This window comes from Pagrus major, chromosome 15, assembly GCF_040436345.1.
Source record: "Pagrus major chromosome 15, Pma_NU_1.0".
Lineage (NCBI taxonomy): Eukaryota > Metazoa > Chordata > Actinopteri > Spariformes > Sparidae > Pagrus > Pagrus major.
This window is the reverse complement of record NC_133229.1, coordinates 199,590-214,877: the sequence shown is the minus strand read 5'-3', so window position 1 is coordinate 214,877 and position 15,288 is coordinate 199,590. Positions and strand designations below refer to the sequence as shown.

The 15,288-nt window shown below is 42.4% G+C and overlaps 1 protein-coding gene across 1 annotated transcript in view; it reads left to right on the top strand.

Moving 5' to 3' along the window:
- prkg2l (protein kinase cGMP-dependent 2, like) overlaps positions 1-13,219 on the top strand; it is a 70,729-nt gene extending 57,510 nt beyond the window's left edge. The window contains exon 19 of the mRNA XM_073482210.1: positions 13,110-13,219. Within this exon, the coding sequence (XP_073338311.1) occupies positions 13,110-13,205 (96 nt within the window). The 3' untranslated portion in view covers positions 13,206-13,219. The remainder of the gene's footprint in view (positions 1-13,109) is intronic.
- The last annotated feature ends 2,069 nt before the right edge of the window (positions 13,220-15,288 follow it).

Genomic DNA, 15,288 nt, shown 5'->3' with positions numbered 1-15,288 from the left:
GGTACCAGTACTAAAGTACCTTTTTAAGTCTGTGGGAGCTTGGTAAGCTGATATGCCATCAACCTTTGTGGGGTCCACTTCCACTCCCTTCCCTGAAACTACATGGCCAAGAAAGATCAATCAATCAATCAGACTTTATTCATAGAGCGCTTTTCATACATCGTAATATGCTATGAATGCTTTACAGAATTAAAACAGCAACAATTAAACACCCACACTCACACACACACGTGTATACACACACACACACATATATACACACACATAGAGACACATGTATCCAGCTACTTAAAACACAATAAGTAAAATAAAAGAGTGAGTAATAATAAATAAATAAATAGTAATAAATAAAACAGGGCACTAACAACAGGTATCACGGAACTGAGGAAACGTTATCGTTGATGTATTTCACTGAGGAGACACTAGAGGCAGTAAAATAAAGATAAAATAATAAAACTCTAAAACTAAGAATGATAAAATACTAAAGGAGGTTAAAAGTCTAAAACTGCTTTTTAATCGATAAAATAAATAAGTAAATAAATCATAAATAAAGTCAAACAAGATAAAACAAAATAATTTAAATAAATTAGTGCTGTCAGTTAAACGCGTTATTAACAGCATTAACGCAAACCCATTTTAACGGAGTCAATGTTTTTATCGCGAGATAAACGTTCTTTTTGGCCAACAAACTGTGTAGTTTTTTTCACACGCTGTTGCACGTTAGAACGTTAGAAAAACTACAACACCACACCGGATCTAGCTAGACTGGAAGCAAAATAACAGGCACGCCGTTTGGGCTTGCAAGCCGGCCAAAGAGTAGTAGGCACGTTACGTTTTGAGGGATGGTGAGCGCGAGACGCTGAAATGGATGCCAATAAGATTCTGAATGGAAAGTTTACTTTTAAACAGTTGCCAAATGGTTCCATTGACAAGACCAAAGTGATCTGTGTCTTTTGTCGTTGCGAACTGAGTCTGAAATACCACCATGGCAAAGCACACAGCTGATGCGAATTCTCCGCCCACTCGTCATAGTGTCCAAAAGAAATCAAGGGACATTTAGAATAGATACAAATGTGCGATTAATTGTGATTAATTGTGAGTTAACTATGACATTAATGCGATTAATCCTGATTAAATATTTTAATCGTTTGACAGCACTAAAAGTTCAAAGTTCAAAGTTCAAAGTCGACTTTATTGTCAAAACTGCAATATGTACAAGACATACAGAGAATTGAAATTGTGTTTCCCTCTGTCCAGACAATATAAGTGAATATGTACAGAAAAAGCAGAAAATAGAAATATAAGAATATAAAATAAAATAGAAATATAGATCTAAAAAAAAAAAAAATAATAAAATATGTACAGCTAAGAGACATTCGGGAATATAAAGTCCGGAGATATAAATAGTGTGGAATAGGTATGTCAGTATTGGGGTTGGATATAAATATAGATATAAATATGGCACTTTGATATAAATATGACAGTATAAAATGGTATAAACTGGACTATGACAATGAAGTTGTAAACATTCTTACACAGTGCAAGTAGATTTTAAAGTGTTTTTGAGTTGTAAAAGTGACTGGTGCCATTTGGGGGGGGGGGGGGGGGCGGCGGTCAACAATGTCCAGAGTTAGTGGGGGCAGCGGGCGGAGAAGGAAGGGGGGGCAGCGCTGGGAGGGAGTTCAGCATCCTGATGGCCTGGTGAATGAAACTGTCTCTCAGTCTGCTGGTTCTCGCTCGGAGGCTCCTCATCCTCCTCCCGGAAGGCAGGAGACTGAAGAGTTGGTGGTTGGGGTGGGTGGGGTCGCCCGCAATGCTGAGTGCTTTGCGGGCCAGACGTGTGCTGTAAATGTCCTGGAGGGAGGGGAGGGAGGCACCGATGATCCTCTCAGCTGCTCTCACTATGCGCTGCAGGGTCTTCTTGCAGGATGCAGTGCAGCTGCCGTACCACACAGTGATGCAGCTGGTCAGGATGCTCTCGGTGGTTCCACGGTAGAAGGTTGTCATGATGTGGACTGGTGCTCTGGCTCTTCTCAGTCTGCGGAGGAAGTAGAGGCGCTGCTGAGCTTTCCTGGCCAGTGATGCGGTGTTCCTGCTCCAGGAGAGGTCCTCAGAGAGGTGCACACCCAGGAACCTGGTGCTGCTCACTCTCTCCACAGCAGCTCCATTGATAGTCAGTGGAGGGTGCTGGGTGGAGGCTCTCCGGAAGTCGACAACAATCTCCTTCGTCTTCTCCACGTTCAGAGAGAGATTGTTGTCTCTGCACCACTTGGCCAGTTGGCTCACCTCATCCCTGTAGTTTGACTCCTCGTTGTTGTTGATGAGCCCCACCACAGTCGTGTCATCCGCAAACTTGACGAAGAGTAAAGAGAGAGAAAAATAAATAAATGAATAGTAAGTGAATAGATAAATAGAATAAAGCCAGGTTTAAACAGGATAAAAAATAATAAATAAATAGAATTCAGCTAAAAGCCAGCCTAAAAAGGAAGGTCTTAAGGTTGCTCAACATTCTCCAATGCCCTCAGGTCCTCTGGGAGGCTGTTCCGTGGTACTGAAAGGCGGCCTCACCATGAGTTTTTGTTCGCACTTTTGGAATAGTTAAAAGGCGGGAGGAGGGTTCATACGATAAAAGCAAATCTGATAAATAAGTTGAGCCAAGGCCATTTACAGCTTTAAAAACTAATAAAAGGATCTTTTTTGTGATCAAATGTTTTATTAGAATTTGAAAGGCATCTTTATACATTCAACAGCACAGTAGCAGTCAAAAAAGTTAAAACACTGAACAACACAAACGGTCAGCAGAATATAGGAAGGATAACCAGCCTCTAAAAAGAACGCACATGAAGTAAATTAAAAATACATTCAACATTTACCACAAGAAAATTAATAACGTTCAACATCTACCAGAAGGAGTATGTACATACTTTCCCGCATAACTTAGGCGACACATGTAATAATACACACAGACATACAGTATATAGGCCTACATACAAACAAGTAGTTACAGTAAGGGATACTGAATGAGGCCGCAAATAAAACATAAATGAAAAAAATAAATCAAATCATACTCATATCAAAAGGCCTTTGAGATCCTCCACTGTCTGAGCCCAGCACATTATCACTTCCTCCTTTGCCCCATGAATGTGTGCTGTAGACAGTTCCAGATGCGCAACATCTATGAAAATAAGCAGCCACTCTTGCCGAGTTAGTGTATGAGGAGGTTTCCACCTGGTTGCAACCATCTTTTTAGCGGCTGTCAGGCCAGCCAGAAACACACACTTTTGGGATTTATGTAGTTTCAGCTGAGAGAGATCATTTAAAATAAAATCAGATGGGGACAGTGGGACAGGGATGGACATTAACGAGGACAGTTCTCCCTGTACCATTTTCCAAAAATTAGCAACACCTGGGCATTCCCAAATCATGTGGAAAAAGGTTCCTACTGTGCCTGGAAAACATAGTGTACAGTTTGGGTTATCTTTAAATTTCATACTGTAAAGTTTACGAGGAGTCATATATGTTCGGTGAATGAAATTTAAATGGATCTGATTTCTAGATGACTGTTTAACTGTATCCCAGACACCATCCCAGCTGAAGTCAGGGTTCAGGTCAGGGATATCTGACCGCCAAGACGCATCCACTGGCAGAGCAACATATGAATTTTCCAGGAAATAGCGATACAATTTAGACACAGTTTTTCTCGATTGCCGGGCCTGACGCAAAACCTTGAGCAAAGAGTGCTCCTCCAGTGGACCTTGCCATGGTACCTCATAAGTTTTCATGGCTGTTCTTAGCTGCTGGTAGAAATAAAAAGTGGAATGTTGTAAATTAAACCGGAATGGGAGTTCTTCAAAGGAGTATAGGCCCCTGTCTCCAAATATGTCACCAAGGGAATGAATCCCCTTGTCGTACCACTGGCGACATTGACCAAACTTAATTGGGGATTTACCAATCAACAAACAATCATTATAAAAGATAGGTGAATAAGGGTTCCAATTAGATGAAATACCACACATTTTTTCTGCCGCCCTCCAGACTACTAATAAGTGAGACACAATGGGCCCAAAGCGGACTTGAGATTTTCTTATGGGAATATTAGAGAATAAGATTTCATTCAGTTTCAATGGAAGAACCATATTCTCTTCCAGTGCACTCCATGAAGTCTCGATTCTATTGTCGAACCAGCTGATCAAAGGACGCAGAGTGACAGTCCCCCATCAGCTCTCTAAAAACTCTAATCATATGTATGAAATGAGGCCCCAACTCAAAAACCTCCAGTACTGACCAGAGATACTGCCACTCCAAACGGTCAAATGCTTTCATAGCATCTAATGAGAAGACAGCTGAAGGTAGTGGTAGTGAGGAGGCCCTGTGTATGATATGTATTAATCTTCTCATATTATCTGATGACTGCCTGGATCTAATGAATCCTGTTTGGTCACAATTAATAAGTATTGTCATAAAAGGTTGGAGCCTACATGCAAGGAGCTTAGCATACATTTTTATATCAGCATTTAAAAGGGATAAAGGTCTATAATTGGCACATTCAGAAGGGTCTTTATCTTTTTTTAGCAACAGTGAAATGATAGCTATATTCACATCTCTGGAGAAGGAGCTTTTCTCCAAGGAGGTCTGTATCATATCAAGAAGTAAGGGGCCCAGACTATGCCAGAAAGTTGTGTAAAATTCTGGGGGGATCCCATCCAGGTCAGGTGATTTACCCCTGTGCATATCATCAGCTGCTGCCTCCATTAAGCTCCATTAAAGTAATAGGGGCATTTAAACTTTGGGAACCATCGTCTGTCATTCTGGGTAATTGGATGGATTTGTTGCATGCATCTTTATCGTGAGAAACCTCTGAGCTATACAAGTCAGCATAGAAACCACAGAAAGAAGCATTAATTTCGGAGGGTTCTGTTAACATATGACCGTCATTGGATCTAATGGAGGTGATGTCAGAGAAATGTTCATTAGCCTTCAGCCTTAGCGAGAGTAAATGACTGGGTCTGGCTCCATTAAAATAATATGTTTGGCGTGTTTTATGTATCAAGAACTCGGCGCGCCGTTTTAGAATAGCATTAATGTCTTTTTTCACCAGGTCATACTGTAATGCAACCTGATCATCAAATTGTTGTTGTAATAAGTTATCCAATGTTGAGAGTTTGCGCTCCAGCTCAGACAATCTGGATGAATGGGCCTTCTTTAGAAGGATAAAGATAAAAGGATCTTAAAATCAATCCTGAAGCAGACAGGTAGCCAGTGCAGAGACTTTAAAATTGGTGTGATGTGTGCTCTCTTTCTGGTCTTAGTCAACACCCGTGCTGCAGAGTTTGGAGTAGTTGTAATTGAGCTATGTTCTTTTTTGGGAGACCAGAAAGTAGAGCGTTGCAATAATCAATGCGGCAGGTGATTGCATTAGTGTCTCTGTACTGGCTTTGGAAAGGAATGGTCACACTCTGGCAATGTTTTTTAGATGATAAAAAGCTGTCTTAGTTATGTTTCTGATGTGTGGGTTAAAACTTAGGTCTGAATCTAAAATAACTCAGAGGTTTTTTACTTGGTTAGTCGGGTTTAACACCAGGGCATTCAATTTTATATTAATCCCTTTGTCTTTGAGCTTCAGAACCAATAAATAAGACCTTGGTTTTGTCCCGGTTGAGCTGAAGAAATTTTTTTGCCATCCATGACTTGATATCTAAAATACAGTTAAATCAGGGTCATCAGGAGACACGGCGATATACAGCTGTGTGTCATCAGCATAACTGTGGAAGTTAATGCCGTGCTTCCTGATGACACTCCCAAGTGGCAACATTTATAGATGTGTGATAAGTGTGGGACCTAAAATTGAGCCTTGGGGGACACCACAGATAATTTTGTATCTCTTTGATGAGTATCCCTCCATACTCACAAAAAAATTACTGTCAGTGAGATAAGATTTAAACCAGTTAAAAACAGTACCAGAGATTCCAACCTGGTTGTGGAGTCTGTCTAAAAGAATTGAGTGGTCTACTGTATCAAAGGCTGCACTTAAATCACGTAGTACTAAAATAGATGGTTTCGTCCTATCCAAATTCAACCTGAGATCGTTTACAATTTTTACTAGTGCAGTCTCAGTACTATGGTTTGTCCTAAAACCTCATTGGTACATTTCATAGATTTTGTTGGTGATCATAAAATCATTAAACTGATTAAAAACAAGTTTCTCTAAATTTTGCTTAAAAATGGTAGATTGGATACTGGTCTGTAATGATTAAGTATGGAGGGATCTAAATTGTTTCTCTTCATTAGGGGTTTTCACTGTAGCTGTCTTTAAGTGCTGTATGAAAGACACCCATCTGAAGAGAGTAATTTACAATGTTAAGTAAATCATCTATAAAAGAGCTATAAAATGTTTTAATAAAGGAAGTGGGAATGGGATCTAAAATGCAGGTTGCTGGTTTTATTTGGGAAGATACTTTGCCAAGCATCTCAGCATCAACAAGGACAAACTTCTCTAGTGTTTCCTCATGTAAAATCAAAGGTTCTGTAGTGATAAAATTGAGATTCTGATCTTTGGATAAAAGTGATCTAATATCATCTATGGTAGGTATCTAAGATGAGTTGAGTCTGTAGGAGATGGCATTTTTTTAGATACAGTGTTAGATGGGCCTGGTGCAGTTTCTGGAACACTGCCTTCAGATCTTGCAGATGTTGCTCTTGAATTCTGGAGAAGATAATGATTGTCATCAACATAGACGAAGCAGATTCTGCCCTTCAGATCCCCTAAGACACATTCCATCAACCACTGGAAAGTGGCACCAGCATTCTTCAAGCCAAACAGCATGACCTTGAACTGGAACAAGCCAAAGTGCGTAATCATGGTGGTCTTCTGGATGCTATCCTCATCCATCACCACCTGCCAGTACCCACTCCAGAGAGCTGAAATACTGGGCTCCTTGCATGGACTGCAGGATTTCATGCACTAGTGGCATTGGATAAGCGTTGTGATGTTTTTTAGCATTAACTCCCCTGTAGTCTACACAGAAATGGGGAGTCCCATCTTTCCTCAGGGTCAAGACCACTGGGGAGGCCCAGGCAGAAGAGGAAGGCTCTATGATGCCATTGTTGAGCATTTTCTTAAGTTTTTCAGCTATAACCATTTGCTTCTGCGGTGACACCCTGTACGTTCTCCTTCGCACAGGCAGCTCATCTGTAGTCAGAATCTTGTGCTTGATGACTTTGGTTCCACCGGTGGACTCTGTCCAAACTGTGGGCCATTTCTGCAGCAGTGGCCCGACAACATCTGGTTGAGTGTCCATGAGTGGAACTGCTGGTGTGGCAGCACGAGGAGCGTGCTTTGGGCAGCACTTGATTAAGAATGAATTTCACAGCAAACAACGCCATCCTGGGGGTTTCACCCAGGGACCCCTTTGTTCAAAGGACTATTTCTCAACCAAAGAAGGCACTCAGGTCTGTTTTACAAGTGAGACAGAGACAGCATTTCTGGTTACAAAAATATTATTTATTAGTAAAATTTCAAAATCTTTAAAGCTCCAACATTATGAAGTCACTCACTGGGGCAAAAAGGGGAGCCAATCAGGGCTGAGAGTTAATGGGCAGATGGGTCCAAAACAAAGGGGATCCCAGGAACATCACACGTGAAGTAAATAAAAGTGAAACAAAATCAACCCAAAAATAAGTGCTAACACAAGAGGAACACCGCCACCAGAACACCAATCCGCCACCCTAGGCTCAGCACCTGAATGGGGGGAGTCAGAGGACAGCAGGTGAGAAACAAAAGAAATTAGATGCAACTTATCACAAAACACACATAAGAAATCAAGAAAATAAATATACGAAATCTCTAATAATTAACACAATAGCAAATCAAATAGAATTAACAAAATCTACGTAATCGCAAATTAAATTTACCTGCAACTCGCAAGGACCAAAATAACCTAAAGCCAACATAATAGTCAAAATTACAGGTTGCAGTGAAACCAATTGTTACAGAAGAAAAATAAAGAAAATGCCATAAAGAGCAACTAATCACGAAGAAAATAAAATAAACTTTCCCACTGTTCTCACACACACACACACACATACACACACTCACACACACACACACACACACACACACACACACACACACACAGGTTAAGAGGTGACAGCTCTGACAATACACAGCAATACGGTGTAGCCGAGCAACAATTCGGCCACGGCAACGCTGAAACAAGACCTGGACGAAGGAGCAGAAGCTAGTGCTTAGCCAGCTGTAGTGAGCACCCGGGAGCCAGGCAGACAGCGTTTGAGCACCGCGACAGCGTGTGCAAATAAAAGTCTGGAGGCGAAGCAGTGTGAAGCCAAGCAATGAGACAAAGCAATAGCAACGAAGCAAGGCAGCAAAGCAGCGAGGCAAAGCAGCAAAGCAGCAGTGATTTCCTGCAGACAGGTTAGCGGGTGCTGTGCCGCTACACAGGTATCTTTACCCTACAATAAAAGAACAGATATGAGCAACTTACAAATGGCTGGAGGAGGAAGCTAAGGTCACTGTGCTACATACTGGTCAGGCAATCCCGGTCGGCACGGCATGGAGCGAAGCAATCGGCTACACCAAGGCGACCAGCAGCGGACAGCGAGGGGCACACAGTGAGCGGTGAGCAGCGTGCAGCCAGCAGCAACACCCAAGCGAGCCTCTGAAATAAAATAACCAGAATGAACAACTGGATGGACAGCGTGAGACCACACTGCAGTCGCTGCCGCCAGCCTACCTGCCACCAAACGAAAGAGGAAGTGGAGGGCACCAGGAAGTGACATGACCCAGGCTCCATCAAGCAAGAGGACAACCAGGTGCCTTCTGCCTGCCTTTATAAGGTGCTCTCCCATAGCAGTTGGCTGGGAAGAGCCAAACAGCTGAAACCCACCATACACAACTTTATACTGCTACACTGGCAATCTGTCCATTACAGTACATTACATAATATATATTGTATTAATACCTCTGTAGATGTCTTCTTTTGTTTTTCCGGCTTCCTGCTACGGATTTATGCCATGGACGACTTCTGGGTCAATGCCCAGTGCGGACTGTGGTGCATGCGCAGAACGCCAAGGCCAGTTAAGGTCCGATTAAGGCATATACATAAAAGAGTAAATCGATATCCAACTGCATTATCTGGGTGTGTTTGTCCAACTTTGAGAAATTCCAATGTGCTGAAGTAGCCTGGTGGTTGACCTGTCTACAAATCCTCTGCAGCCAATTTCCACTGGATGAACACTAGCTTTCAAGCCATGTTTTTCTGCGCTGGCTACCAGCGTAGAAAAGGATATTTAGGCAGCATATTTAGGCCTCTTACGCTCAAAGGCCTCGTCCACAGCGTCCTCCCAGGGCACGGTAAGCTCTATGATGTAGATGGTGCGAAGATGTGGACCAAAGCATGAGTGTGGCCTGAGGTTGGTCATGGCAATCTCAAGTGGGAAGCAGAGCCTCTGTTTCAGGCCTGACCACTCCCAGACGCCCTGCCTCTGGATTGGAAGTATGAACCTTGTGTTGTTTTGCACCTTTATGCAAACCCTCCTGCCGATGCAGGCTGGGATGACAGCATGAGGAGGCAGGGTGTTTATGGTTGTCCCTCTGCTCTGTAGTGTAGCTGCTAGGCACTTCAGCACCTGGTTCTGCAGCCATATGTAAGGCCTTGTGTAAGGCTTGTTTTGCAGCCAACAAGGATGTGTTTCAGGTTTGCTGGGGATCGACAGAAGGGGCATGTAGGGTCTTCGCTGTACCACTGGCTGAGGTTCTTGGGAGATGGCAGGACATCATATGTGGCTCGTATGATGTAGCTCGTTCAAAGTGTTTCCATGTCCCACAACTCCTTCCAGGAGATCTTTTTCTTCTCAACTCCCTCTCATCTGATCCACTGCCCTTGCTTTGCTTGAGAAACGTCCTTTGTGCAACTTGCTGCTTGTACTCCTCCGAAAGACTGGAGATGGTAAGTTCCAGGATGCCTTTTTTCCATAGATGTTGATGAGGCTCTTGGGAGACCCAGCCACTGATCATTCTGATGAATGAGCTTAACCTCCCCAGCTTGTCACCTTTTGAGATTGGGCCCTCGTAGATTGGCATTGACCACATTAACTGGGGTAGGAGACCGAATTGAAGGCACCAGAGCTTCAACCTGCCAGGGAGCCAGGACTTGTCAATACTCTCAAGGCCGCTGATGGCTGAATATTGATATGCTCCTGGACTTGCTCTACTTTGTTTTCATCCAGGCCCGCTCGATGTTCTCCTGCAGCTTTCTCAGCAGTTGCCTGGAGCATGCCTTGGTTGTGGTGAATGTGGTCATGTTATCCATGTATGACCTGATAGGAGGGAACCGGAGGCCTGTTTTTACTTGCTCTCCTCCCACCACACACCGTGATGCTCGGATGATAACTTCCATTGCCATGCTGAAGGCTAGCAGTGAGATGGTGCATGCTGCCATCATACCTATTTCCAGATGTCGCCATGCAGTGGTGTACTCTGCTATCATTAGGCATAGCTGTGCAGATACTGGAAGTAGGTTTTATTAGGGGGGGTGAAGAAGTTGAGTCCAAAGGTCGTTGTGAGGAACCAAGACAAACGCATTGGCGAGGTCCAGGAACATGACGTGTTGATCTCTTTCATCTCTTTTAGCGGCTTGAAGTTGATGCCATATCATGCCTGCATGCTCCAAACACCCAGAGACGCCTGGAACTCCAGCTTTCTGCACTGACGTGTCAAAAACCCCTCTAGGTAGAAAGCCACTATGCTGAAAAAGATTTTTCCTTCAACATTCAGGAGGCTGATTTGGTGAAACTGGCTGATGGCAGCCGAGTCCTCTTCCTTTGGAATTAGGATGCCTCCTGCCCTCCTCCTATGGCCTGTTTCTGCCACACAACCTTCATCAGCCTCCACAGGATCGTAAAATGACTGGTAAATTCTTGTAGAGCCTGTATGGGATCCCGTTGGGCCCCAAAGAGGATGAGGCTCTTGCCCAACATACAGTTCTTTTCACTTCACCCCACTTACCCAAAGATGCCACTGGAATCACAGCGCAGCACCGCTGGACAGCTGGACTTGCGAGACCAAGGAGTTCCCACGATATTTACATAATCACGCGTGTCCCCAGTTATACGTATGTGTTATAAACACAACAACAAGAAGTGTTCCCAACCGAAGGATTAGAAGAAGTGCTTGTATTTGTCTCTTTTTTGAGATTTTTGTGCTGGCATCAACACGGAGTGTTTTGTTTTGAAAATTAACCGGATGTTATGTTGTTGTTTCGGTGTCTGACTTCCTGTCTGCTTTGTGCTGAATTTGGCCGAATTGCTGCATTGTCCTCCGGCATCCGGCAGAAATAGAAGCCCTGCGTATCAGCAGATATGCAATGCAGTGAAGCCAGTGGAAGTTAACACATAGACTAGAGTGAAACCTATCAGCTCCGCTGCCATGGCAGAGTTGTGACGGAGCAGAGCCGGACCGGACAGGTATCTGGAGGAATCTAGGGGTTAGGAGGGCTGACGTCCAGCTGGTGTTCTTGGGGATGTATTAGTGGCATGTCAAGTGGAAGGGTAATCTGTTCAGGCTGTCCGCTGTCAATGTGGGTTTTCCTTTGGTGGGTTTCAAGTTCTTTTTTCGATGCTACCAGCTTGCCTCTTTTCTCTTTTGTGAACAGATCCTTCACAAACTTGAAGGGGTCTTTGAAGAAATTTGCTCTTGTCTGTTCCCTCTTCCTGCGCCTCTTTCTCATGTTTTTGGCTCTCCTCAACACTGCTGAACACTGTAGCTACCAATGACCTAGTGCTAGACCAAATCAAACAAAGCAAAAATGAAACAAGTATTCTTCAGTATTTACTAGGGATGTAACGATATACCGAATTTCATGATATCATGTTTAAAAAAGGCTGTGATACCATTGTGGGATTGTTAGGACATCAACAAGCATATCACTTGGGTATTTTGCTCATAGAGCTCATATCAGTATAAATGCATTCTCTATCTCTCCTCGTTATTGTATTGTTCTGTTTGAACAGCAGAGGGTGCAATCATAATGCTCAAGAAGACAGACTCCTGTTATTATGGTTCCCACCATAGTTCTCATAAGAGCCGCCCTATTCCGCCTCTGACTGGTTGGCTTCATTGATTACGTTCTCTATGTTTGACCCAAACTGTTAACTCACAGTAGCTCAGGTAATGTCTGTTTTCAGCTGTAGAGGACCGAAGACAGGAATATGAATAAACAAAATTATTTTAGAAACAATTTGATGGTTTAATCGACAGGTTCTTTGTGCCTGTATTGGGGTGCACAGACACACACAGACCCAATGACCTCTGACCTTAAAGGGGCACTATGTAGTTTTGGAGAAGAAATTCAAACTCAGAATTTTAATATTTACAATATTAATGAGGTAATATAACATTTATGTATTTTTTCCATAACTGAATAAACAAGCTGTTCGCAGTGGAAAATAAGGTCTCCAGAACACTGTTTGAAGCTAAAAAGGTGGCAGGTCCACCAAATATAAAGTAAAACAGTATACATTGTGTTGTCCTTTAAGGTTAGTTTGTTTATTCAGTCATGAAAAGAAAGAGAGTTTGTTTATTTAGTTTGTTTAGGCAGAACAAAAGCAGCCAGTGAAGATCTTTCTCCTCTGACTAAAAGTTCTTCCCAGAACTACATAAGGAGGAACAATATCAAGAAAGATGAGTAACTGAACTCAGAGGACATGCCTTGTCCCACGAACGTACCAAGTAGCACAGACGTAGCAACCCACCTTCTATTATCATTTATTTTTTTAGCTAGCTTTCACTGTTATATAAAACTGAACTAATAAGAAAATGTTTATTTCTTATATTACTGGTTACTACACCGGGCATGGCTCATCCATTTGGAACCCTAACCCAACTACTTCTCCAAACGTACCTCATTATTGTGGCCAAATGGATGAAAGTGACCAAACTGTCTCTGACAGTCAAAACTGTATGGAAACTTTTCATTTGTAAATATTATTGTACTTGTAATTTTGGAATTCCAGCTCTGCCACTGAGCAAGTTGTGAATGATCCTGTGCTGACTAAATGCCATGGTTTGATGATGACTTTTCTTGTTTCTGCAGCTGAAGGGGCTGATGGATCACAGTCACTTCGATTTGTTTCCTCCTGACACAGAGGAGCCTCCTGATGAGCTGTCTGGCTGGGATAAAGACTTCTGAGGACTGTGATCATATTGAATCCAAGCAGCATCACTGGATCTGGATCTGAAGCTGCTGTGGGTTAGCATGCTAACTCCTAAAACTTGCCTCTGGCTTTTCACTCTCACAGCAGCTTACCGTACCGATGGAGCACATCACTGTGATATAACTGTGACTAACAGGTAACATGCTGTGAGGACAGTAATGTTCATCCTTTTCTTTTTGCTCCACTATACACATTGTCATCCTTTTTTCTGTTGTCTTGTTTCATCCTTATTATTATATAATCACACAAATAATAACTGAGAAACCTTTGGTTTCAAACCTCTGACTCCACCCTCAATGAGGGCCTTGAAAGAACCTGGAACTTGCATTTATATCACGTCCTAAGCAATGCCTGCATTTAGGATTTATGTGACAACAAAGTACTGCATGAGTGTATTTTTGCCTCAGCAGAAGTTTTGATGTTCACTACTGTACGGCTTACTTTTATTCATTGCAACTTGCTATTAAGAGAATACAAATATACTCCATTTCTATTCCATACTACCAACTGCCTCTAATATAATGCATTTTAATATGGTCATCTTCCCCACCCTTTCTGAAGCTTTATTTAATAAAAAGACTTTGTCGATCAGACAGTGTGGTTATTCAAATATGTCCGGTGTGCTCAGTGACAACTTTTTCCAGACTGCTGGAGAAACAATCAACCAAACAGGGCTGTGAAAGTAGGATTAGAATTTGTCCCAATGCTTTTTCTTTGCTTAGTCATCACTTTGCTACAGTATGGAACTTTATGACACTGGCGCCATGTTGGGTTAAAAGGTAGAGGGACAAAAATGTACGTAATGTTATATGACATCCTCTCATTAGGAATATGCGTGCACCAGTTGAGTTTGGTCTGTTTTGGCAGCTGCAGGAAAAGGAAGGTTCCAGTGTTTCAGCTGGTATCGTTTTGCACTGCGACAAACAAAACATTCTGTGATCAATCATCTGATTCACTGATTAACGTGATTGCATGTTACCTTTCTAGAGCTACAGGCCTGAACTTTAGATGTTAAACCTCTGGTTTTACGCTGTTGTACTTTACTTCAGCCTGGCTCACAGTGCCTTCAAATGTTTCATCACAGAAACAGCATGCGGTGCTAAAAGTGCATTGATGGATGAACATTTCAGCACTCCTGCCGATGGACAATGACAGCCTGACAGCAAAGAATCTACAATGACGCAGGCAGTGACACATACTGGTGCCGAGTTGGGTAAATATGGAGTTAAACATCAGATTAATCTCACAACTGATTTCTATAAAACCAAAAATTAAAAATTTTAATTATGGATGTTTCACTCACCAATTGTTGTCTTTGGTCAGCCTGTTGTAATGTTAGTTTAGTGTAGACCTTCTATGTAATCCACTGTCCTCCAGAGAACAAAGGCGCGAGTGGTCAGTGGATAACAGGTTTATGTATGAAGGAAGATGGTAACTCCTGCTTCAGTTCAAAGATGGTCTGGTTAATAAGAGTATGGATAAGATTAAGATATAAAATCCTAATGATTAGAGCCCTGTCTCTTATTGACCTGAGTATATTTAATATGATTTTCTATTCATTGAATTATATAGCAATGGCCTTCATTACACAGTTATATGATGATGCTATTCTTTTATTTATTTTTTGACTTCGGGTAGCTTGCTGTTTCTTGTTGCATCCCTGTGCTATAACAACAGATAATATTTTGCAACTGATATAACATCTTGCCTTTTGCCTGCCTACCATGTTACATGCTGCACTGGGTGTAATGACCCAGTGGGTGAACACATTTGTTCTTGAATTCTTCTGGAGGTGGATTCTGACGAACAGTATCCTCATTGCAAAGAAAAATGTCCAGTCTGTTCAAAGTTGGAATTCTGCCACAGAGGTCTCTGAGTGTCTGTTGGGTTGTTGGGATATTTGTCATTCCCACAGTAAAGAGGGTGGTATGGTGGGGAAATCTGAAGGTGGGAGCAGACAACAGAGAGCATCACTGTTCTACATTCAGAACATATGTATGTGTATTCACTGAGAGAATACAGGAAAGGGGTTAACAGAAGAACTCAGCATCAAGCATC